Source organism: Lissotriton helveticus, chromosome 12, assembly GCF_964261635.1.
Source record: "Lissotriton helveticus chromosome 12, aLisHel1.1, whole genome shotgun sequence".
Classification (NCBI taxonomy): Eukaryota; Metazoa; Chordata; class Amphibia; order Caudata; family Salamandridae; genus Lissotriton; species Lissotriton helveticus.
In genome coordinates this window covers 101825093-101851269 of record NC_136073.1, presented here as the reverse complement: position 1 = coordinate 101851269, position 26177 = coordinate 101825093, and the positions used below count along the sequence as shown (strand labels likewise).

At 45.7% G+C, this 26177-nt stretch overlaps 1 protein-coding gene across 1 annotated transcript in view; it reads left to right on the top strand.

The window, feature by feature from the left end:
- The window catches only part of LOC144797952 (extracellular calcium-sensing receptor-like), a 50270-nt gene extending 26020 nt beyond the window's left edge, over positions 1 to 24250 (top strand). Inside the window, exons 3-5 of the mRNA XM_078668756.1 lie at positions 9623 to 9854; positions 17469 to 17592; positions 23322 to 24250. Of these exons, the coding sequence (XP_078524882.1) occupies positions 9623 to 9854; positions 17469 to 17592; positions 23322 to 24250 (1285 nt within the window). The remainder of the gene's footprint in view (positions 1 to 9622; positions 9855 to 17468; positions 17593 to 23321) is intronic.
- Positions 24251 to 26177: the final 1927 nt, after the last annotated feature.

The window sequence follows — 26177 nt, the reverse complement described above, 5'->3', positions numbered from 1 at the left end:
AGCGCGACGGCGACCTGGACGACATTGGCCACATTGAGGCGAGTCTTGAGGAGTAGACACCAGGGGCCTTATTTATGAAGGCCTTGCGCCGCCGGTGCGTCACTTTTAAAATGGGAAAAAGTGACGCACCGGCGGCGCAAGGCCTTCATAAATAAGGCCCCAGGTGAGGCAGGGCCTGGTAGTAGGCCTAATCAACATCAGTAAAAAAAATTAAAGAGCCAGCGCAGCAACCTAAGCAGTAACAGGTGAGGCAGGGCCTGGCAGGCGCAGTGGATATAAATACAACATACATGCAGGCATGTGGTGCAGCCTCTCTGTAGTACGCAAGCAAGCATGATTATGTGCAGCCACACACAAAATCAAACACTTCCCACAGAGGCCACCCTCCCAAGCACACTTGCACGGTCAGGCTACAACGAAGTGGGAAGATGCACAAAAAGCGCTGTGAAACCACATTAGTTAAGAAGGGCGCAACACAAATATCAGTAACAATAACACGCAAGAGCTCACAGGCACTGTCTCCAGTGCTGCAGGCTTACACAAAATCGATTATCGTCAAACATCGTGTGATACTTGCCCCTTGAAGCAAATTGAAAAAGCAGCAGGACAGAGTGCATAATAGTTTTTTTTGTCAGTCAGCTATTCTAAAAACAATAAAAAATGTCTACGAAGGGCGTTTTCATTTCAGACCTGTTGTGTGTCAGAATTCATAAGTAGAGACACAAATGGTCTCATAGAAGAATCACTTTGTGAGTAAAGGTTTAATGTAAACTCCTGACATGTTGCACTGCGCCTTCCCTCGACCGATGTCATGTGTAGACTGTCTGTGCAGCTGCCAGAAGGTTTCCTGTCTCGGTGAGCTGCTACTACTGAGCCGGATGCTTGTGTTTTGGGGCGCGAGGAAACCCCTCAAGAGGTGTGTCGTAAAACACAGAAAAATAGCCAGCAATAGGCCAGCGTCCTTCCAAAGGGCCTCAGTTTGACATGCCTCACCTGACCAAATATGCAATGTAGTTCTGGAGTTGAACATCATTTTATGATCGATCATATTGTGGGTTTTCTTGTGGGTGCGTGCCCTGCTATTTCCTGTGCATTACATTTCCTAAACTCATGTTTCACAATCATGCATGAATTGTAGTGTCCTGCCAGGACACAGTCTAGTTGTTCTCAAGTGTAACCCTACACTAAACACCCACCCACCACAGACGTCACTGGGTCAGGTGACGCTGTTAATAAAAGACCCCGAGCGCACGTGCTCGTGGCCACAGTTACTCTCCCTAAGCTGGTGTCCGTGTCACACTGATTTCATCATGCGGGCCTAGGGCCCCACCCTTACATTGGCGACGAGAAGGTAACGCTAGCCACGCATGCCGCGGCTGAAGAACATCGAGGAAAAGGAAAGGGAAGCTGCCAGCAGTGAAGGCACACCCCCCTAAAGAAAGAGCCGGCCGCCGAGAGGCCCACGAGGCGTGTGGCGAGCCCCGGGGCCAGAGAAGGAAAAGAGGTGACCGGGAGCCGACCCCGAACCTCCCGTGCCCAGCGTGTGTGCCCCCCTGCCTGGGGCAAAGAGAGAGCCGTGCGGTGCCCACCTGCATCGGCTGCCACCGAGCCGGACCTGAATGCCCCCACAGATGCGGCAGCCAACGCGGAGCCACCCGCGACGGAGTGAAAAGCCAGCCAGCCGAAGGTGAGCCGGGCGATATCAAATGCCTGGGGGGGCACGCAAGCCTGAAGCGACCCCCGTGTGACTGTGTACAAAGCAGAGCCCACCTGCATGTCATTGGCGCCCTGCCGAGCGCATTGCTACCCACAACGAAGTGCTATGAAGATACAAGGCCAGCGGAGCCCACCTGCGGCCTGCATGCAGAGACCTCCGCCCCGCCACGCAGCGTGTAACTGAAGCTGCTGCGGCGGTGGGGTGATTTGAGCCCGCAGCTTACGGAGAGCGGCCGGACACTGCCTAAAAGAAGCGGAGCCCACCCGCAAGTTGGCACTGCAGCCCAAGCCCACATGAGCCGCCCAGGAGAGCTGCCCCCCAAACGAGCTCACCGGCATCAAAGAGTGCCGCAAATGGTGCGGGGACCTTCCCCACCCCGCGAGGCATGAGGAATGAGCCGGCGGCAGTGAGGGGGAAGCCGAAGACAGGACAGTGAGAAGCGTCTGAGGCCGATCAGAGCGGCCCCCTCCCCCGCAGCCCGTGAACACTTTGCCTGCTGCGAGGGGCAGGGACCGGTAAAAGTGACTGCCAACTGCCGGAGGAAAGTTTAGCCGGTGGGTACCTACCCCCTACGACAGTGGGCCCCAGCACCCCCCTGCCCGCGCGAGGACTGTACAAGGCTGCCGGGGGAGGGGGAAGAGGAATGCAGGAAGACGGACGCCGCAGCGTGTATTGATCAGCTCCCACCTCCGGAGACCGGAGGAGCAACGAAAGCCTGCAAGCGGCCAGCGCCGCAGAAGTGAGCCCTTGCTGGGCGCGAGAGGGCACTGGCTGCTAGTGTGCCCCCCTACACGCTCACAGAAATGCCCCCTGTGGGGCAGCACAAAGGAAATGCCTGTGCCCGCCTGCCTCCCGAAAACGAAAAGGAAATAAAAACTTACCGGGAGGTGAAGCCCTGCGCCTGATCTCTCCTAATCTCTGGGGTAAACGATGGCTCCAGCCCCCCCCTGTAGAGCCAGGAGCAGCAGGGACAGATCGGAGAGAGAAAGCCCACGCGAAGGGAAGACTGCCGGGGCATGAGAAAACGCTCCACTGCCACCTAGTGGCCAGCGGGAGATACCGCGCCCAGCAGCCTAGATAAATGGTGCAACGGAGGCAATAACAGATGGACACAAAGATATGCGCACAATGGATTCTTGACACCCCTCCAGAGAGCACAACGCGCACAGCCAACCCTGAAAAGCGTACAAAGCAAAAGGACAGCATGCAGAAGTACTACCAGGACGCAATAGCAGCAGCACGTGACTGAAAGACGCAGTCCACCAGGGGAAAGGAAAGAGGTCACTGCAGCCCTGCACTAGTGACCCCAGGCGCGCCACAGCAAAGCACACTCACAACAGGGTGCACAGAAGATATACAGCAGCGCAAGAGACGGCGCAGGAACGCGCCACAAAGTACAAGGAATGTCTGCAGCAAAAGACTACAAAGAGCAGAAACCTGCCCACTGTCACGTCCAAGGAAGTGTACAAGCTATCACGCAGCCTGAGAGAAAAGGCGACGTGCCAGAAATGCAGGAACACGCCACGAAGTGCAAGAACGTGACAGGAGTGCCAGAACTCCTCACCCGCACGACAGGACAGCGCAGCACTGCGCCGGAGCGTGCCAGGAGCGCCAAGAATCAGGAGCGCCAGAGTGACGACGCACAGCGACACGCCAACGCCACGGGGTAGAGCACAAAGGTCTCCAAGAGAGACAGCGACGTCTCGCAGCAACCAGAGCGCCATCATCAGCACGCATGGCGGCATGCACATGAGATGCACCAGGAGCGGTGACGCAACCCTCCTCCATGAAGACAAATACGTGCCAACGCCAAAACACCGTGACAGTGAATAGCGACCACGAAGAAGATAGCACAGCGTGACGACTCATGCCGAAGATGAAAGCTGACCACCCAGTCTGGTCGCCAAGGAAAGAAGAAGCAACTGAGAAGATGGCGACAACCGGTCCTTTCACTAGAAGATAAGACCAGTGTCTGAGAGCCATGCCCAGACCAGAGAGAAACAGGTGGAAAGCACGCTACCTGGAGAAGACTGGCTGGGAAGACCAAGGCAGTACAGTGACCGGATCACGTCGCAAGAAGGAACAGGGAGAAGAAGGGCGCGACGCCATAAAGAAAAGGGAGAAGGGACAGTAGAGCCAAAGGAACCCGACAAGACAGGAGAGTCACAATGGAATTGACCAAGGAAGGGTATTATGATTGAAGGCAACAGAAGTGATCAAGTACCAGGAAGATAAGACGACAGGTCTAGTCAACAAGCCAAGTGAAGACCGTGTCCTACCACATGGACAAGACCAAGGGGACGACATGTAGAGGGCCCGCTACATGGAGAAGCCTGGTTAGTATGAGTAAGCAAGAAAGAAGACTGGACCGCGTCGAGAAAGAGAACGAAGAGGAAGAATGGAGTAACACAACATCACTCCACAGAGGAAGAGAGAGAACCACAGCACACAGGAACATCGGTGCTGTCCAAGGAGCATCGCAACAGTCAGCACACAGGAACATCGGTGCTGTCCAAGGAACATCGCCACATCCGTGTGGATCCCAGTAATCCCTACAACCTGCATTTGAGGAGACCAACCACTGAAGTACCGTATGGGTGCCCCGTGAACCTGAAGCTTGCCGAAGCAGAGCATACCCGAGCACTAGACAATCCTCCCTTGTGGACTACACAAGACTCGACTGTGGCCATGTCCGAAGTTCCGCAGTGACCCGCACAGCCCACGCGATCAAGTGGCAGTCCAGGGGACAAGGGCCTCGGCCGCATGTCCTGTGAGAGAGGAATCCGGATGGGAGAGGTGCAGCAGAGGCATCTCCACGACATGCAACAGAAAGCACGAAGGCCCCAGGTGAACATCTGGCACCGAGAAACGGTCTGGTGAAGACACTGAACCCATGTCCTAACAGCAAGACCATCCTGGCGGATGACATCAACACCCCCGAGGACATCATGAGAGACTTGGCGGTGAGTCCGTTGGCAGTTCCTCAGCGAAGCTTTTGCGCGGCTCATGCGAAGCCCCGCACGGTCCACCCGGTCCCATCGTGTCCGGCAAGAGGGTCCTCCCAGCGTCTCTAGTGAGAGAAGAGTCCAAGCAGGAGAGGCCAGTCTTCAAGGCTCCAGTGAGAGAGGAGTCCGGCAAGAAAGGCAAGTCGGAAGTTACTTGGCCGGACGGAGGTTTGAAGGCATCAAGATCAGCAAATCCAAGGAAAGACCTCTCGTGCCGCAGTCGTCTCCAACAACCAACAAGCGTTGTCATCCACTGGACTAGGAACACCTGCGAGACCCCTCAAGGGTCACCTCCATTCTGCTCCCGATGCTCCAAGTGATGAACACTGTATATAAGCGCCAACACAGCAAGACAAGGATGATCTGAAGTACACCGCTGAGGTGAAGCTCATCTGACTGACTTTGTGGTCCAGAACTTCAACATCTCCCAGCCGATCGCCTGAAGAAAATCTGTTGGGGCTGTAAACTTTTGTTGTCTGTTTTCTTGTAGGTTGGACATTTTGTTTTCCTTTCATTAAATTTTGGGAGGGATGTAGTGTCCTGCCAGGACACAGTCTAGTTGTTCTCAAGTGTAACCCTACACTAAACACCCACCCACCATAGACGTCACTGGGTCAGGTGACGCTGTTAATAAAAGACCCCGAGCGCACGTGCTCGTGGCCAGAGTTACTATCCCTAAGCTGGTGTCCGTGTCACACTGATTTCATCATGCGGGCCTAGGGCCCAACCCTTACATGAATCACATCACACGCTAGGATGAGGACACCCGCAGTGACGTAACTCAGTTCAATGGGGACTCCATGCAGAATGTGTTGGGGAACACCAAAGACTCCCAAATGTCACAGATATTCCTAGTTCTGAGACTGAATGGAGATCCCTGAAGGGTGGGAGCCCCATTGCACCATAGATGTCTGCAATGCCTGAAGCAGAGGATACGACTTGTGTTCAGCCGAGTCTGCAGCTGCACCAGAGTTTTAATCTCTTTGCAGCTCCCTTCACCTGCAGTTTCCTGTTCACCACTTCTCCAGTGTTTATAGGCTCTTGTTTGGTGTCTGTTGGCCATGCTTTTCACCGTTCTTAAAACCCTGGACCATCCTGCACCAGACCAGGGGCCTCATTTATGAAAAGTGACGCATCGCTGCGTGAAAACAGCGATGCCTCACTTTTCATTGCGCGCTCCTAGGAGTTACAGATACGTCAGTATTTCTGACGTATCTGTTGGCGCAAAAATGACGCATTGCTGTAGTGTGTCACAAAAGTGACGCAACTTCAGCAATGGGCCATTTATCATGGGCAAGTCCCATTTCAATGTGCCTGCGTCAGTCTTACGCCTGCTGTGAGGCAGGCATTAGAAAATGACGCATTTGTGTCCTAGAAGTGATGGAGTGAAATCTCATAGATTTCACTGCGTCATTTCAACGAGGCTTACTTGCGTCAAACCACCTACCCTGCATACATTATACCTGGCGCAGGTATAATGTGGCGCAGGGGTTTACAAAGTGACGCATCTACCTAGATGCGTCACTTTGTAAATATGACGCTGCATGGCACATTTTTTACCCTGCTGGTGCGTCACAAAAAGTGACGCACCAGCAGGGCAAAAGTGACGCAAGGGCTCATAAATAAGCCCCCACATCTTTTCTTCCCAACTGCTGCGCCAAAGCTGCAAGTAGCACTCCATCAAAAGATATAATAAATAAGGAACAGCAAAGTAAACTCAATAATCAAAGAGAGGAGGGTGAAGTCAAACACCACAGCCAGTTTTTTTATGACTATGTGTAACTTACTGATGTCCATGGACCTAATTCACAAAGTTAAACATTCTCTTTTGTGTAAGTTTAAGTTTAAACGTACACTTTAGCGTAAGTTTAAGTTTTTTGGGTAATCACCAACAACAAGTTAGTAGTAAGTTTATGACTGTGCACACTCATCAATCGAGGCCTCTGTCTTTTTATGTGCAGCGTTCTCTGCCCCGACTCTGGACTATCCACAGTTGGAAACTTACTATTAACTTGTAGTTTCTGAATACATAAAAAGTAAGCTTACACAAACGTGTATGTTTACCTTTGTGTATCAGGCTCTTGTTGTGAATTATGCATTCATTTTCTGGGCACATTCACAAGGTGTTGTATGTGAGAAGCAGTGCTTAATTTGTGCTGGTGCTTTCCAGTACTCAGCACCGGCACTTATTTCATAGGGTCGGGGCTATTGTATTTTTCCTCACTGGGCATTGGGCAGCCCTGCCAAGTAACACCCATTAGGGATTCGACTAATGCATTTTAATGCTGGTGTCTGCATCACCGCACTAAAATGTATTAGTCACGCACTTAGTTCTAGCCAAACTGCATGCGCAATGAAGACCTGCCGCCTGCACACAATTAAATAAGAAAAGCGCTGCTGTGGATATATAAATTTGATTTAGCTGCCTCGGAGTTCACAGGTGAAGGTGATGGCCTCGGGGGATTTGAAGAGTGTCTTTAAATTGTAAATTGATACTTGTATAGCACACTACTCACCCGCAAGGGTCTTAAGGCGCTTGTACGAATACCGCTGTGGAACCCATCCTGGCTTTCCCTGTGAGGTGTCCACTCCTGGGCACCCCCAAGGTGGAGGCCAGGAATCCTTAGCGTTGTGGGGGCCGTTGTGGAGATTAAGTAAGCTATTGCCCAGAGTTGCAGAGTGGGACTCCATGATTGGAATAGGCACCAAGGCGAGAATTATCAGGTCCGTGGAATTTTGAGCCCAAGACCTGCCGGGGTGGGTAATTGAACCCTGGTCCCGGGCTAGACCTCTGCATCAGGGTCTGCCGCTCTAACCATTGAGCAACACTTCTCCACTTCTCTTTGACACATTGTTTTCAAAATGGCTGGCCCCGGATATGAAAGAGAAAATCTGTCTTGTTGAGGACCGACCTCAGCCTCTAGGACAAGTGGATCTGGTGAAATCTCACCTGGAGGCAGAGACAGAATCTGCTCTGCGCAGGTCGGGCCCAGCTCAAGTGGATTCAGCGCTGCTTTCTGTTTTCCTACACACAACTCGCCCACTCCTGTTGATCGCAGCAGGATGCTTTCATTACAGATTCCTAGCGCAGCCAGCCCGAGCCACAAGGAATTGCTACTGCCCCCGGAGGAATTCAAGTAAGGAACATCCGTGACCTTCTTGACGTGTGCTGCCCTCCCCTGCTCTTGAAGGGTTGCTGGGGGCTATGCCAGTCATGGTCAGTGACTCCACAGACTACAGCAACATCGACCATCCCGAGGCAGCAGGCATTATTTACCCACCCCTGTCAGTGACTCCTTGGTAAGTCAAAGATAACGCGGTGATTAATGTTCTTGCTGTAGAGGGATCAGAGTTTTGTTTAGTGCAAGTTTTAACTCAACAGTAGCACAGGGGGCTAACATGTATGCTTCACAGAAAATCGTATTTTATGTGAATAGTTCAGTGGGTTAGTGCTTTAGTAACAGATACCCTTTGGTGATTTGCAATTCATAAATTACAATCATAATCCACACACTGGCCTAAAAACTGTTGTTAGTGAGTTTGGGTAGAAATGCATTCTTATTAGTAAAGACAACCCCCAATTACTGTGGCAGATTTTAAATCATGAGTGCTTTTCCAGACCACTTTTACAATATACTGCCTACCAGTGTGGATGACGTGACCCTACACCTTGTAATCCTCATTGTTAAATTAACATTTCCGAGGGTGATTCAATGACTCTGTTCAATTTGTCTGTGGTAGAAAGTGCTCGGACACCCAGCACCAGTATGACAGCACTATAAAAACAAATGAAATGTTTGTGAGAGAGGAACATTGGAGAGATAAGGGGCATAGTTGGAGAGTGGTAGTAAGGGAATCCATGGAGAAGGAGGTCATTGGAGGGGTGGGGGGCACCAACAAGTTTGTTGCATTGGGCACCACCTGTGCTAATGCCAGCTTTGAAAGAGTGAGTCAGTGATGTCTGGCACTGTGCTGTTCGACATTGTTAGTTTTGTTTAGTTGGGAAAGTATACTTCGTCCTTCAGTGGAGGAAGTTGGTGGAGCTGGGGGGGGGGAAGTGGGTGTCTCCTCGTAAAAAACTTTTTGGAGCACCTGCACTTAATATTTTACAAATCAAGCACTGCTCGCGCCCCCGCAATGCACTGCTCATGACATCACATATTACATCATTCATGGCAGGCCAGTGACATCACTGATGACATCTCAAATTACATCACTGATATAGTTCTTAGTGCACATCACTTCTGAAAATGGTGTAACAGAATACACTATAAATGGGCTTGCTGAGTTTAGAAAGCATTACATCATTTGATAAGTAGGATTATAAACTAGCTTAAAGAGTAATTTAAATCCAAGCAATACTTTGTATAATCAATGAACAATAACACTGTTGGGATTCCAGCAGTATCAATCGGATGATAAGAGAAGCCACATTTGTCTCCAAATTATGCACAGTCTCGTGTTCTATGTTCCTGATGCAAATATAGATTACAACATATGCAAACCATATTATGAATGTATGATAGACTGCTTTTAGCAAGCCTGATCTAATGCAGATAAGTTGGGGGAATTTGAACAACTTGAAACAGTATGATGATAGTTGAAGAAGATGGGACAAATCAGTATTTTGAAAGAGAAGGTAAGAGGGTGGTAAAATATACACGCAGGGTTCTAGTCTTGGCAGGGATTCCTGTTAATGATGACTTAATTGTAACCTGACTCCCCAGAATTGAGTTGTCTAAAAAATGGGGATGCCAATAAAATCCATCTATCAAGTGACACTGCCAGTAATTACAATTTCCAGTAAGCAGATCTCTACATAGAACTGAAGTAGATTGCCATTTGCATGTTTGATATTTAAAATTTTCATGTAAATATATTCCATATCTTAATGTTTGCTCCAGCTGCTTCATTACATGAAGACTGTGCACTTCAAAAACAAGATGGGTGAGGAGATATATTTTGACAGACACGGCAGTCCACCTGCTGCATATGACATCATCAACTGGCACCGCGAGTCAGGCAATGTGATCCGCTACGTGAAGGTGGGGACTTTCGATACAAGGGCACCCAGTGGACAGGAGCTGTATGTTAACGAAACTGCCTTCATGTGGATCAAGCAAGGAAGAGAGGTACAATTTTTTATCAATATGGAGAATTTCTCATAACTTTATAATTTGGAAGTCTAAAGAAAAATTAACCTAATTATTTGTCAACACAATATTTTTTTAACTGCATTATTCTTTTGACCTCTTTAACACAAGAGTTTGAAGTTCAATCCCTCCCATCATCATGACGAGCTTAACTCGTCATGAGCCACAGTGGCATGTGCTCATGATGAGCTGAGCTCGTCATAAAAGCCAGAACACTCGCACGCAGGGCTAATTCCCCCGCTGTGCTGAACGTTCCACAGAAACGGGTCTGGCCGTGACAAACTCAGCTCGTCATGAGCACAGCGCCACTGTGCTGCGTAAGGAGCTGAGCTTGTCACGAGCACGGGGCGATGTACGCGCCCCCCCTCCCCCCGGCACAGTGGGGGATTCAGTCCCGCAGGCAAGGGGTTGAGGCATAATTTCAAGGTTTCTGTGATATGTCTATGGAGTAAAACAGTGATGTGTGGATTGCTTGAATGGATCTCAGCCACTGGTGATTAATTGAAGCATTCTACCAATCACTCTTTGATTTACCTCAATCATTCCCTTAGTCATTGGTGCTCGAACAATTTCCGAAGTGGGCATTGGTGCTCGAACAATTTCCGAAGTGGGGACGCGTCCTATCGACATCACCTGATTTATGCTCCTTGTTTGTACTTTCCATGCTGGTAATATTCATTCTGAAATGCCTGTTCTTCAGTTTGCAAAGATTATAACATTAACTGTCTTTATTTATTTATAAGTTAGAAAAGCCTTAGGAATACTGTGGTCTTTTATCATCTATGCCCCAGAAAAAGTGTCAGTAGTTAAAATGATAAAACACCCTAAACAGGCAGACAGAGAAAGGAAACAAATCTCTCCATATGATGAGAAGTAGCAGTAATTTGACACACAATATTGCCAGTTATGGGAAGGATGTAGTAGAGTGCTCAATAAATGCCTCTAGAGTAATAAATAAAGGCACTCACATCTGCACTGTTCTAAATCTTTTCTCTCTCTCTGGCCTACTGCAGCTCCCTATAGCGCGGAGATACCCCTTTTGGGGTGATTCGGGGGCTTTCCAAATAAAAAAAATAAAAAAATGCATTTGTATAGTTAATTACGGTCTGAACACAATCAAGGATAGATGGGGTGCTGAAACATCCCCATTTCGAAAGCTACTGCCCTTATTGTGATGCACCCCTGCTTCCACTTCCAGTGCCCTTAGTCCAATGTATCCCTACTTCCACTGCCATTTCCCTTAGTGTGATGGCATGCACAGTGCTCAATGTGGCATAGTGGCATTTTAATTTCTTTGTAAGCGTGTTAGTGCGCTTGGAGTAGGTTGGCTCAAGTCTGTGTTGTGGCCATCTTAGGTCAGTTTCCACCAATGTTTATGGTTTTCGTTCACTCTGTTCTTTTAACATTTTTATTTTAATTGACCCTTATTTTTGCCAAGACGTCTATCAGGGAGGGAATTCTGCTAGATGGGATTGGAGGTTTCAGGCAGTGATTATTCCCCCCCCCCCTCACCCGGTTTGCGACATCCGCCATGCCTTAGCCACATGTTTTTTGAAGGCTAGCTATTTAGTCATGTCAGCTGTGTGGCCATGAGGCGGATGCATGCAGAGGGCACACCTATGGTGTGCCGATGGCAACCTAAGGCAAACCCATCAGCAGCCGTCAAAGCCTGGACTGCACCAGGGGCCAGGACCAACGCCTGTATCACGTTGAAAGACGGCTGTCACTCTCTGCATGTTTCTCAAGAAATAGTGGGCTGTGGTAGGTGTAGGTTTACATTTTTGGCACCTATGATAGTGGCACTAAGGGAAAGATGATTCTGCCATCCTCTTTTTTGGCATACTAATAACTTGCTCAACTGCAGCTCTCTAGCTAAGCATAAAGTTGAGGTATTTGACTTCCTAGTTCACCATCAGCCAGACACCTTATCTCTTTCTGAGACATAACTAACAGAAAGCTCGGCACCTGATATTCTTTCCGCTATCCCTTACAGTTATGCGATAGTCAGGCTAGATTGACAGACACTGGGGAAGTGGGATCATTATTGATTTCAAACAGACCATCCCTTGTACCTTTTTAGAGATAACTCTTGTAGGTTTTTACTCTTGCTCTATCGAACAACGTAACACTAGCAGTGCTTTTGATCCATCACTCACCACATTTGTCTTCCAACTTTACAGTCACCCAAGAAGATATGTTGCCTTCCTTCTCTAGGCATTACAGCAACTTTATAACTATAGGTGATCTCAATCTTTACCTTGAGAATGCAATGTGTTGACCAGCTGCCGCACTAGTTGCAAATTTGGGTGCCCTTCAGTTTACCCAGTTGGTACGTGCCCCTATGCACAGTTTGGGCCACATGCTGGATCCTCTTTTTTCCAATTCAATGAGATTGGTAGTGAAACCACCTATCCCTCTGATATGGTCAGACCATTGTGTCATACCTTTCTCAGGTCTCCTTGACAACCTCAAGGCAAACTTTAAATGCAGATGAACAGATAAACTCAAGGAAATAGGCTAAGGCCACCCCTGCCGCCTTTACAGAGATACCGGAAGCGAATCGCCCAATCTTAAGTGATTGAGTAGATGCGACAAATACACAACAAGAGGATTAGATAACAGGGGCTCTTGATCAAATTGCACCTAAGACGGTCCATATGGTCAGTCACTTTAAAACCTCAGCGATACTTATCTAAAAAAGACCTGCAAATGCCTGCAGCCTAACGATAACCATTGTAGGGTCCTCAAGGAATATCACAAGCAGATCAGGGTCAAGCGCAGCCACTTCTATGCTTAAAAAAATGACCAAGATCGAACCTCCTCTCTGGACCTATTTTCCTTGGTGAAATCGCTATCCTCTTTCGATCAATTTTTCTCTGACAAAGTTTCCGTTATTTATGTGACTTTCCTGGAGGTAGTCAGAGAGTCAAGCTATCCTGGCTGAAGACGGCTGATAGCCAGAAACCGGTCCTAGGATGCTTGATTCCGGTCCAGGGAAGACATGGCTTGGCAGTTCGGGCTGGACTGTTCCCATGAGGCACAGGGTCAAGGCTGATTTGCATATGGCAATGTCTGAACTGGGGTGGTGTGGTGAGCAAAACAACGATGGATTTAGGCCCAGATCTCTGTACTGGGGTGAATGTATGACATTGTTCTGCATTCTGTCCATCAATTGTTGTTTTTGCGTTAGTCAGAGATGCTCCATGTCTCGAAGTCTGGTTTAAACCATCTGCTGCTAAGGTAGGACTCTCCAGCTTCAATTCCTCAAACATGGAAGCATTGCTCCCCCTGTTGACACTGATGAAATAAGGCTCATCACGCAACCCTGCCTCACCCACTATTTTGGAATGAGGGATGTAAGCAATTTGCCTGGACTGCATGACCTGCTTAATAATTCTTTTGAGCAAGGTCAAGTCCGTACAAACTGGACACATGCTACTATAGTACTACTTTAAAAAAAAGCCTTTATTAGACCCCACCAAACTGTAGAGGTTTATCCCATTTCCTGCTCCCTTTCTTTTCCAAAGTGGCCAAGAAGCATATAAATAAATAGCTGGTGAGTTTCATTGAGGCGGGGGAACTGCTGCTACTAGCCACTGAATCCCTTAGGCAGATTGTTGATGGGGTAACACTGCTGCACTAATAATGTTGGACCTATCTGCCACTTTCAACACCGATCCAATGGCCGTCTGGCCAAAAGATTTTTGAGCTACGGTATCTGTGATATGGCTCTGTGGTAGCTCACCTCCTTCTTACAAAACCATACCTTTCAGGTGGCTTAAAAGCCATTTTCATCTGAGGCCTTTTCAATGTGACAGAGGGTGCCACAGGGCTCTGCATTGAGCCCCGCCTTATTCAATCTCTATGTGCTCCCCTAGCTGATGTCATTGAGAGTTATGACATTAACACAATGTCGTACGCTGATGACGCACAGCTTATTATCACGCTGTCTCAGGACAGACAGACACTGCTGCTCCATTAAGACCCTATCTCTCTGAACTGGCTGAGTGGATGGACCATTGCTGCCTCAAACTAAATGCAGGAAAAACCAAGGTTCTTATCATAGGGAAACAACCATCAATTTGGTCCACTGCTTGGTGGCCAGGTCTATTTGGACCACTACCTCATCAGAAGCCGAAACTTGAGAACCTCACCATTTGGTTTGATACAAGTCAGATCTCCAGCCTAGCGGGAAATGTTTTGGAATTCTAAAAGCCTTGAATACAATTGTGGGTTTTCTTCCAGAAGCTGCCAGAAAGTCAGTATTCCAGACACTGGTAATGTCCAGACTGGACTATTGCGATGAGCTGTATCTCGGAGCCTCACAATCAAGAATGCGGAGACTCAAGAGGGTGCAGAATGCAGCAGCTAATTTGCTGCTTAACCTCCGGAGGTGCAGGCCTAGTGGGCCAGCTCTCGCCAAATTACTTCAACTGCTTCTGAGTGAGAGAGTGTCTTTTGAAGCCATGTGCTTCTGTCACAGAATCTTGAATGGAATAGTGCCTCGGTATTTAGACTCTCTTGTGAAGCCATATTGACCTGGCAGAAGGACTGGAGGGGATTTTTTAGTTGTGATTCTGTAGTATCTTGTATAAGTATTTATGCACTCCCATGTTGCTTTGCCTTTAGCTGCTCAGCCAGCGTGAAAGTGCTGTGTGGAATGCTGGTGTGGTGATGCTGAATGGAATGTTTGGATTCCTGTGCGGTGAAGTGACAGTTGGAGCATGGGCTGAGCACCAGACAGACTGCTCCTGGTGGGGTTGCTGTACTTGGATTCTATTCTGAAACTAAGACTGAACAAATAGGTTAAAGCAGCACTTCGGCTACCTGACCTTCATTACCACATTTTGACAACTATTTGGAGCTTGAATCGACAGAAACTATGGGGCATATTATCAAGCAGGGCGTTAAAATTATCGCCGTTTTAGCGGCAGAAAACTGCCTCTAAAGCGGCAATAATGGGCTTGATAATATGCCCCAGAGAATTCCAATAGTAGCCCATGTTCACACCAGAACATGGGTTTCTATTGAAATTCACAAGGCCATGTTATCAAGCCCATTATCGCCGAATTAGCGGCAGTTTACTGCCACTAAATCGGCGATAATTTTTAACGCCCTGCTTGATAATATGCCCCTATGTTTGTAAAGAAAGCATTCAAGGAAATATTCAGAAGAAACTACGTCAGGAAAATAAAGCAGTCTGAAACAAACATCAGAACAGCTGGCAGCCCTACTAGTGTCCCTATCATCAGACGGCCCTGGCCAATGCGTGCTTCTGCTATGTACATTCTTAAGTTGCCACTGGCACTTAGACGGGAAAGTACTGAAATAGTTTTCTGAAAGAAACACAAAACTTGGCTATTTAGACAATCTTAAAGGTAATTTTTGAGAGTGGTACATATGTTCTGTATCTGAGAGTGAAATTGTAGCATGGGACACTTTATTTTGAAGCAACCATACACTCTATAAATCACTCATTATTATTAATATGATGGAACTCAAGTTACACACTGTGATATAAGGACTGCGTAGCCTGAAGCTCCTCTTAAGTTACTTGTTTTCCTTTTCATAGAGGATCTGGCCTGGCCGTTCGTACTGGACTACACCTATTGGCACAGGACCTTGGTTCATATTTTAGTTGGCGGTTCGGTATGAGGTGGCGTGGTGGGCACAAAAATAATGGACTGAGATTAATTCAGGCAATAGGATCATTCCTATTTTGTTTTCTGTAGTTTTTTCAACTGAAGAAATATTTGCGGAAGAACCTAAGAGCACATATTTTCAAATGTCTTGGTTTTAGGTTATTTTTCACACATTTCAACTGTATGAAATGGGCTTGTTCATCATACCTGGGTTGGAGGGATTTAACTTTGCCAGTTGGGATTCATTGAAGCTGAGCCATATGCTGTTGCCTGAGGAGTAGCATGATAGGTGTTCTACTTCCTCTGTATCTGATCTCTAGTCATGCTCCTCTATGATCCACTACCCCATGAAATGTGGTTTAGCAGCTATACTGCTGACTTTGGAATGGGAAACCAGCATTCAAATGCCATAAATTGTCCCTGTGATGAGACTTTTCATCAAGAAGCTACGTAGAACCATATTCTATATTGCACTAGTTTAATATTTTGATGTTGTTCTTATTGCAGTTGTCATTACTATGCTGTGGACTGAAAAATCAGTGTACATATTATACAGCAACATAGTGAATGCCACCAAAAAGCACACCGTCACAACTGCTAAAATAAAATGAAATAACTCACGGGCAAAATATGTATTCCAACAACTGCTTTCTACTCTAAGAAGACTAATTTGAACAATGTCGCCCAAAAAATCACATGATTCTGGAGATATCAGTTTACACTTTTGTTTCAGATTGTACACATGTGAAATACATACTATATGTATGTGTAAATTAAATATTATATATTTTATTGTTCCATTTGTATATTAACTCATATGCTGTGCCACATATCCTGCTTTCTGTAATTTGAGCTCAACTGATAGCTTTATACACAGTCCTGTTCTATGTGCTACAACTCATGTTTGAGATATTTCTATTAGCTATAAAATGGTAATCTCAGCTGCAACCCGAAGCTAGGTCCATACCATATAAAATAAAATAAATGAATGAATAGATAAATTGACAAAATGCCCAATCTGTAAGTTTGAAGTATGTTGTTACAGCCCACAAAAATGTACTGTGATGAATGCATGCACTGAGCACTTAGTATTGCAGCAAAACTTTCACCTTTCCAGACCAATATACCTCTACAGACTTTTCAGCAACCCACTATTTTGTTGCCTTTCAGGTGTGGTGTGTCAATAGTGATTGAGTCATAATGTGTGGAGTCCTCTTGATGCTCTGACTTCCCACACATAGCACGGCTGCTGAAATTAAGGCAAAGGCTTGAGTTCTGGAGTCCTACTCAACACAGTATTGATCCCACAATGACTAGTGCGTGTTGTTGTCTGATACCTCTGTGAGTAATGCGTTTATCTGCCAGAGCTTTGGGGCTCAGGAAGTCTTGTGCCCAATTTAAACATGTCCCACTGCATTGAGTGTAATGTAGTGAGGATTTAGATCCAGTTTCCATCATTCAGAGATGACTCAGTGTGTCAGTATAAGGTAGTATTTATGGTTATGATAATGAATACAGCAAGGGACATCCAATAAACTTTGTGTATCACCATAGAGAGGGGTGCTGAGTCTTTGATGCAGTCTTCTAGTTCTTTTATGTGTCCTGTACGTGGCTACAATCATTTCAAGCTCCATTAAATGTCTCCTCTATTGAAGGCCTGCTTGGCCGACATATTACATGCTTTCCACTCCCTACATTCTCACAACGTTTTGGTCCTGCTGTAGGTGTGTTTGGTCATAGACCCAGACTTCAATGGCTAATTAGTGAATATAATTTCCAGTTCCTTACCCAGCCCCTAATTTACCAATGTGAAGATTAACTCAAAGGATCTTCTTCAACAGTTCTGATGCTGAGTTGTATGGAAATCATATATAATGAGCCCATAGGCATAGACATTACCAATACCCAGCTTACATCGCTCAGAATCCACCCTTCTCTCTCTTCTTCTCAGACTCCACAATCCATATGTAGTGAGAGCTGCATGCCTGGATATCACAAGGCAGTACTGAGAGGACAGCCAGCCTGCTGCTATGACTGCATCCCATGCTTTGAAGGAGAGATGTCTAAAGAGAGAGGTATGAATGGGTATATGATTTTTTAATTTTCTCTCTTTTGTGACAGCCACTGTATTGTTTTGTACATGTATCTATCTTCATTTATGGGCTATATTTTATTGCAAATACAATTCAACAGAATCTAAAGGACGATAAAACCCTAGACACCATATTAGGAAGGAGGCTCTTTTGACATATGAAGCACCCATTAATATTAAGCAAGAAAACATTGATATAATTATACAGTTCACATTCAATTGTGCTAACGTGAACAGGTCATAGCTCCACATCGGGGTGCCATTTTCTTTATCTTTGGATATAGGTTTGGTCCACACATTGGAGGAACCACTCGTGCATCTGCATCCATGATCAATATGTTCTGCTACCCCTCTACCCTGACTCAAATACACACATAGATTGTATTAAACATCACATATATTTTGCTTTATCTACATCAATGAGATCATTTTCATTTGCATAATAGGGGATGCATAATCAATACCATTCTACCCCTTAAATTAACTTATTTAGTATTGTGTTTTCAATATCAAAAGCCAGTGTGCAATTTTAAATTATTTACCATTGTCAGCTGCTGTCATTACTTAGCCAAACATGAAGCAAACTCATATTTTTGGAATATAATATTGATTTTGAAGAGCCGACTACATCAAATTGAGAAACCAATAGAGAAGGGGTTAGCAGGCTGCTGCTTGCTTAAGTGGGGAACAGTGCATAAGAATAAACAAGTAGTTAAACCTAAGGGCAGATTACAATGTCAAGCCTTCATCAGTATTGAAATAAAGTTCCAATCCTCTGTCTTTCTACACTCACGTTTAACATTTTGAGTTTGATGATCACTTCACATTCATACACATTGTAATTACAATGAAAAAGGCACACCTAACTATTGGTTGTCTAATAAGGTACAACAATTTACATGATATAAAATCAAAAACAGGAGTTAGAGCCACAGTTAAAAAAAAGAAAGGAATTTATCATTACTAAAAATGAATGGTAGTGTCCTCCTACAGAGACACTGAAAATATTGATTGAATAAAAAACTGTTTCTAAGATTAATAGTTTTTTTCTGCTACCAATCAGTGTAATAGAAAAAGCAGTTCTGTTAAAACAGTATTACTCCACTGAGGGTGTTGTATTTATTGTAAACATTCATCTCATTGTAGGTCTCATGTCAATACACTTAAAATGACACGAAAAATATGAAACACCATCTACTTTTCCCAATGACTTGTTGATTGAATAGGAAAAGATGGAAGTATTTTCCCCCATTTAGACCATTAGGGTGGATACAACTGTATTGTATTGTTATGTTACTCGATTCGATTCAAAATCTTTATTCGGATTACACAAAAATCCATAAAAGTACAATCATAAAATACAGTTCAGCATATTCAACTTCTACGAACATTGAAAAATAACTTTTAAGAAAGTACTTATGCAGAATATAAGTTCATAATTTCTAATTTTAGGGGCATAAGATAGGACTGATTCTAAAAGCATACAGACACATACCACAATACATTCAAATACATTTTAAAATAAAATGAATCTCATAAACGCTTTGGATTTACACAGTTAACGTATTAGACATACTTTACACTACCTATAGGCAACGTTATAGGTCACAGTATTCCAAAAGATTTAATAATTACGACACAAAGGGCTGTGAGACCACGGTATGGGACAGTTAGTGGGCAGTGAAAAAAACTATTGCCGTTGCTTAAATGGGTTCCTCTGCCCACTGGGATGTTTATCAAAGCCCCATGTACTAGTTGAATGATTATAGGGCATGTAAGGGTAAAAGTCGTATAGGTCCCAAATAGAAATAAGACCATCTTCGTTTTGAGGTAGCCATGTCTGCAAGTATGGCACAATATGTCTGCTCCTAAATCGAATCAGGATCAAATCCCCCAAGATGTCTTTTTTAAGGGGTCCAAGCCATCCCACCCTCCGGACACTTATTATGTGGCCATCAAGATGGTAAGGTAGAGGTCTATTTTTTGTTAGCCAGAACGTGACCTTGTTCATAAGTTCATTGTGACTCTCAATTTTGCCTTTTGTAAGTTCAGGAACTCCCGATAGGACTATTACAAAAGGTGCTGCTTCTGGCGGTAAATGTATGTGGGTAGTTCGAACATGTTTAGGTGGGATATGACGTGGTGTTGTCACTTTCAAGGGGTCTTTGGGTTTGGTGGGCAACAAGGAAGTGGTGGTTAAGGGTTGAATAGGCACCGCTTCATAAGGAATGATGGGGTTAGATAGATTTATATGGGCAGTTGTCGGCGAGCAATCAGTTGTAACGACGTGGGCTGATGGTTTCAGAAAAGAATCAATGGAGTTCTCAAGCCCCGTGAGTTTGTTCTCTAGCGTATTAATTTTGTCCATCAAGGGGTGTATTAAAGATTTCAACAGTTCCTCAATCATGGTAAAAAGGGCCTGATGGGGAGGTGATAGCAAATCGTCCAGATGGGCATCAGGTGGCGCAGTAGAAGGAGAATTGATTGAAGGTGGAATTGGAATTGGGCTTACCGAAAGTTTATCAGATATTTGAGGTTTAATAAGACTCCCATTATCTTTGTCCCCTTCGAACTTCCTTTTGGCAGGGGTAACCCTGATAGGTGTGGGTTTCAACTCCCTTGTAGATAATAGTGAACTGATACGATTTCGCATGGGTGAGAGTGCTGCAGGAACATATGTAACTTTGCACAAACTATTTAAGTCCTCCAGCCATGGGAAGTTCGATGATAAATCGGCAAATATATCATCTGGGATTGTATTGGGCATTTCCCCTGCTTTGGGCTTGGGCATGTAGGTATGTAAACAAAGTTGGTTAAATTACCTCAACAAACGGCCAAAGGGAGCGGCCCGTCCCCGTCCTCCTATGTCCGCTGAGGGCCGTAGAGGGCCCGCCCTTTGCCCGGGCTTCGTCCGGCGTTGGTCCCGCGCTGCGTTCCGCGCTGCGTCAACCTGTTGTTGTTTTATGCGCCGGTGGGCTGGTGGGCGTGCCTCGCCGCTATGGTGATCCTGCACGGGCTCCTGGGCAATGGAGTCCCGTGCAACAGTCAGGGGAGTGATGCGTGGCTCCTCCAGGAGCAGGAACAGCTACCCTCTCGGTAAGCCTCTGCCGGCGCTGCGGGACCCGCGCCAGCGGGTCCGGCGAGGTGTCTTGAGCGCCGGTGGGCTGGTGGGCGTGCCGGTGGGCTGGTGGGCGTGCCTCGCCGCTATGGTGATCCTGCACGGCCTCCTGGGCAATGGAGTCCCGTGCAACAGTCAGGGGAGTGATGCGTGGCTCCTCCAGGAGCAGGAACAGCTACCCTCTCGGTAAGCCTCTGCCGGCGCTGCGGGACCCGCGCCAGCGGGTCCGGCGAGGTGTCTTGAGCGCCGGTGGGCTGGTGGGCGTGCCGGTGGGCTGGTGGGCGTGCCTCGCCGCTATGGTGATCCTGCACGGCCTCCTGGGCAATGGAGTCCCGTGCAACAGTCAGGGGAGTGATGCGTGGCTCCTCCAGGAGCAGGAACAGCTACCCTCTCGGTAAGCCTCTGCCGGTGCTGCGGGACCCGCGCCAGCGGGTCCGGCGAGGTGTCTTGTGCGCCGGTGGGCTGGTGGGCGTGCCGGTGGGCTGGTGGGCGTGCCTCGCCGCTATGGTGATCCTGCACGGCCTCCTGGGCAATGGAGTCCCGTGCAACAGTCAGGGGAGTGATGCGTGGCTCCTCCAGGAGCAGGAACAGCTACCCTCTCGGTAAGCCTCTGCCGGCGCTGCGGGACCCGCGCCAGCGGGTCCGGCGAGGTGTCTTGAGCGCCGGTGGGCTGGTGGGCGTGCCGGTGGGCTGGTGGGCGTGCCTCGCCGCTATGGTGATCCTGCACGGCCTCCTGGGCAATGGAGTCCCGTGCAACAGTCAGGGGAGTGATGCGTGGCTCCTCCAGGAGCAGGAACAGCTACCCTCTCGGTAAGCCTCTCTGTTACTCATTTATCTAGGATGGTGGACTACGAAGAATGCAAAGAAAAATGAGTAGGAGGCCTACATCATGTACAGGTGAAGTTCAAGACACCTATCCGTACCTATGCACATCTGTTTTTTTGCATATTCTGGACGTCCATGAAAATGGCTTTGCGAATATTTCCTGACTCTGCACCCTATGGGGCCGATTATGATGGCGGACGGACCTGAGTCCGTCCCCCACCATAGAGTAGGAGGGAACCTCCGCATGGCCTGCGGAGTTCCCTCCTGTGCAATTAGGATGTGACCGCCACCCTGGCGGTCACATCCTCTATTTTGACCATTGCGGCGGGTGCGGCTTCAAGCTGCATCCGCCGCAATGGTAAAAATGCATACATTGCATTTGTATGCAGAAAGCGGCAGGCACTGTGCGGTGCCTGCCGATTTCTGCATACAAATGCAGGGGGGTACCATAGGTACCCCCATGTGCACCCCCCACCCTCCCTTCACCCAGGGGGCCTTCAACGGGCCCCCGCAGTGAAGTTACACATGCTTTTCCACGGCGGAAAACCCACCGCGGTAAAGCATTTTTCACAGCCCATCCTAATATGGCTGACGGTGTCTGAGAGACGCCATCACCATATTAGAGCTTTTCCGCCGCAGTTGTAAGCCAATAGCGGCGGAAAAGCTGCGGACGGAAACCAGGACCCACCAGCCATCCTAATGTGGCGGTGGGTCTTTGGTGGGTCCGCAGAGGATTTTCCGCATCCTCCGGGCCGGCGGTGACTTCCCCCGGCCCGGAGGATGCGGAAAATCCTCCATCGTAATAGGCCCCTATGTTAGGTCCATCCAGAAGGGTACACAAACAACCGTAAATGAGGTTCATCCTTTCTGGACCACAACTGTTTAAGTACTATGGTACAGTGAGCATGAGACCCAAACAGACCTTAACTTTTCTTAGGGAATTCTGAATTGGATAATGTATTGTTCTGCTATGCTTTCCCGTGGTAGTGGGTTTGAATTTAGATCTGTCATCAAACCAAATTTGCATCATAGCTAATAAGTTACCACAACTTACCTATTAAATCAAATATTACATAAGATCAATGTGCAGATCACTGGTAAGACAAGGTTCTCTTACAAGGAATTTCCAGCTTTGCTATATTAAGGGCACAGTCTTCATATTCATTTTCCAAAATGTATATTAGTCTGACAAACATTGCAAATTATTAAGCAGCATTTGTAAACTCTTTTGAGAAATATTTAATTCATACAAATAAATATCGAGTATTAAACATCATGAATTCCATTTAGTAAAAATACAGTTTGATTTGATGCATTATAAGATAAAGGATGGAAACATTTAAAGAACCACCTAGCAATGTTTTAAAGACACAGCTGTCCATTAGTTTATGTACACAAAAGCACCAAAGTAGCCTAATGGGCAATTTCCAGAATGCCCTTTTTGAACTGTTATTTTGATGTAAATGTCAGGTAGCAAAAATGTGCAAAATGAAAGCAGCACCATTTCAAACAGACTGAAATTCACTTTACAAAATCAAGCTCTAGGTTAACAAGAATAGATTCAATTGTAGGAAACATTGAAACTGGTATGGGAATAGGTGGATATTTGAGAGAATAATGGCAAAACCTAATATACCTTTTCAGGTAGGGTGCTTCTATTAAAATAATTTATGTTTAACCTCCATATTCATATTTGATCTGTGAATTTTTCCAAGTGTAACGTTTATTTTTAAAATAGTTTATCATTAAGGTATTTATTTTTCTTACAGATTCAAGCAAATGTTTGCCCTGTCCAAGCGACGAGTGGCCCAATGAGAGGAGAACTGACTGTATCCAAAAGAGATTAGATTTTCTTTCCTACACTAGTTCACTGGGGCTTACTTTGACTATTATTGTGATAATTTGCATCCTTATAACAATGTTCTTTCTATGCATTTTCATCAAATTTCATGATACCCCAATCGTGAAAGCCAACAATAGGAATCTCACTTACCTTCTTCTGGGATCTATTATGCTGAGCTTTAGCTGCTCTTTACTTTTCATTGGCGAACCCCAACCTATACCGTGTTTACTACGACAAACAGCATTTGGTGTGGTGTTTGCATTTTGCATTTCATGTGTTTTAGCCAAAACACTCATGGTGGTCATTGTCTTCAAAGCCACCAAGCCTGGCAGCAACATGAAGAGATGGCTGGGTCCTCATGCATCTGTGATTACAGTTTGTTGTTGCACATTTCTTCAGGTCCTGATTAGTATCATTTGGCTCCTGCTTTGCCCCCCTTTCCCAGAAAAGAACCTGAAATTGAAGACGGGGACCATCATAGTGAAGTGTAATGAATGTTCGGGTACTGCTTTCTGGTGCATGCTTGGATACATGGGGATGTTAGCTTGTGTCAGCTTTCTTGTAGCATTCCTAGCACGTAAATTGCCCAATAGCTTCAACGAAGCCAAATGGATCACGTTCAGCATGCTTGTGTTCCTCAGTGTGTGGTTAGCCTTCATTCCTGGCTATCTGAGCACCCAGGGGAAATTTGTGGTGGCTGTGGAGGTTTTTGCCATTATCTCTTCTAGCACTGGAATACTTGTTTGTATCTTTCTTCCAAAATGCTACATTATATTGATGAGGCCCGACCTAAACACCAAACAGTATCTTCTAGGAAAGGGATCCTCATACAGTAGGAAAAGAAAAATTATGTAGATAACTGCATCTCATACTCTCAGATATCATCATAGACTCCCTCTCAGACGTATTTCATACCTGTTTAATAGGTGTCCCAGAAGTTGTGATTGAGAGTAATAAAGAAATTAAATTCTTAATATTTACATTCCACTTTTAGTTTATTACAAAACAAATAACCATTGTCTTTACATTTTGGCATATTTTCAAGCAATATGTATACGAAAATATTAAACTAACGTAATATGAAATCATTTTACTTTAGCATTACTTTGAGCACACCAGTGAAATAACTTAAATATGATTTAATTACATGGTCTATCCAACGTGGCATTTACATTTAAGATGCCCCAATCGTCTCATAAGTTTACCATGTTACTGACATTGACATTAATCATGTAAAATATAATAGTATTTTCCTTCCAAAGTCTTTACACTTTTAATCATAGTTACATTATACCACTTTGACATCTGATTGATGCAAGGGCATTGTGTAAAAACAAAATAACCCATTATGATCAAACCAGTATACCACCTGGCATCAGAGTAAGAGGTGCTGCCCAAGGACCATGTCCACACATATAAGATATCAGACTTACTATTGCAATACAAGGATGTCTGGACTTTGATGTTGCTCCTTACTACCCACCTTGTACTCTTAGGAGCATTAGCCACTATCAAGAATATGTGGAAAAGATGACTTAGGAAAAACACACATCACTGTGTAGCACCCTCTATTGGATTTGTCTCGTGTTATGTTTACTATATAGTCTCCTGAATCTAAATATTGTGTATTTTCTACCTTTTAGAGTTGGGTATCACTCTGCATCTACATTTGCCCTTGAGTGTAGACAGTTCATCTGCAGCATACTGCATAAAATATTAACCTGAATGCTATCTCTGGTGTGATGCTATATGCATGAAGAACTTATCCTTCAAGTAAATTAGATTATATTGAATGTAGATTGCAAGATTCCAGAAAACCATAGGAGAAGGTACAGGAGAACCAAAATGTAACTTGATTCCAGTAGAATTGGTCATGAAAAATACTTCTTTTGAAGAAATACCCAAATCGTAGAAACACAAATGGCGGCACTCCAACAGCAATCAATTTCAATGAAGAACCTCTGCTGCTGGAACAAAGAATTACCAGATATAATGGTAGCATAACTCATTCTTCAAACAGAGCACGATGTCCCCAGGCAAAAAATGGTCATTGTGAGACAAGGCTCTTCAGGGCATGTGTTTTGATAAGCTAATGGTTTAAAGATGGACGTCACATTCTAGCTCACATTTGCTCTTTTCTGGAATGGGATTCTGACTATGTGGACGCCATCTGGGGTTTGGGAAAGATATACCAGACACCCAACTTTTTCACCTCCATCTTGGAAGTATACAACATTACTTACATCTGCATTCAATATTAAATTTGTGAAATCAATATTAATGATATGAATATTCTGAATGACTAAAGGTAAACAGTCATAGTGTATACCTAATGTCTGTGTGGCCTTCTTCCTCATTTGTCCCCCTTGATGAATACTCTCTGACTACAAGTAGTGCATACCGATTTGATGTTCCTGACAGCTGATTTTTACACTTTCATTTGTTGTCTGCTTTGTTGGGCCACATCATTCGAAACACCCATAGTTTGAATATTTCTGGGGAATATTTTCCAAACACTCAATAAAGTTTTTAAGTCACACCTAACTCCCACTTTAATTGTTAAATTCACCTCGCATTTGCAAAACTCTTCATTAATACTTTTTTGTGGATGTGAGTCATACTTAAGAAGAGGGAGAAAACACTTTTGAAGTACCAGAAGTATCCAAATGGTGTTGATTTCCTTTAACCGCATCGATGCAGCGGCTTTTCCCGCTGTGCGCGGCGATTTTAAAAACCCCGCGGTTCATGGCGAGCTCAGCTCGTCATGAGCGCACGGCAGGTT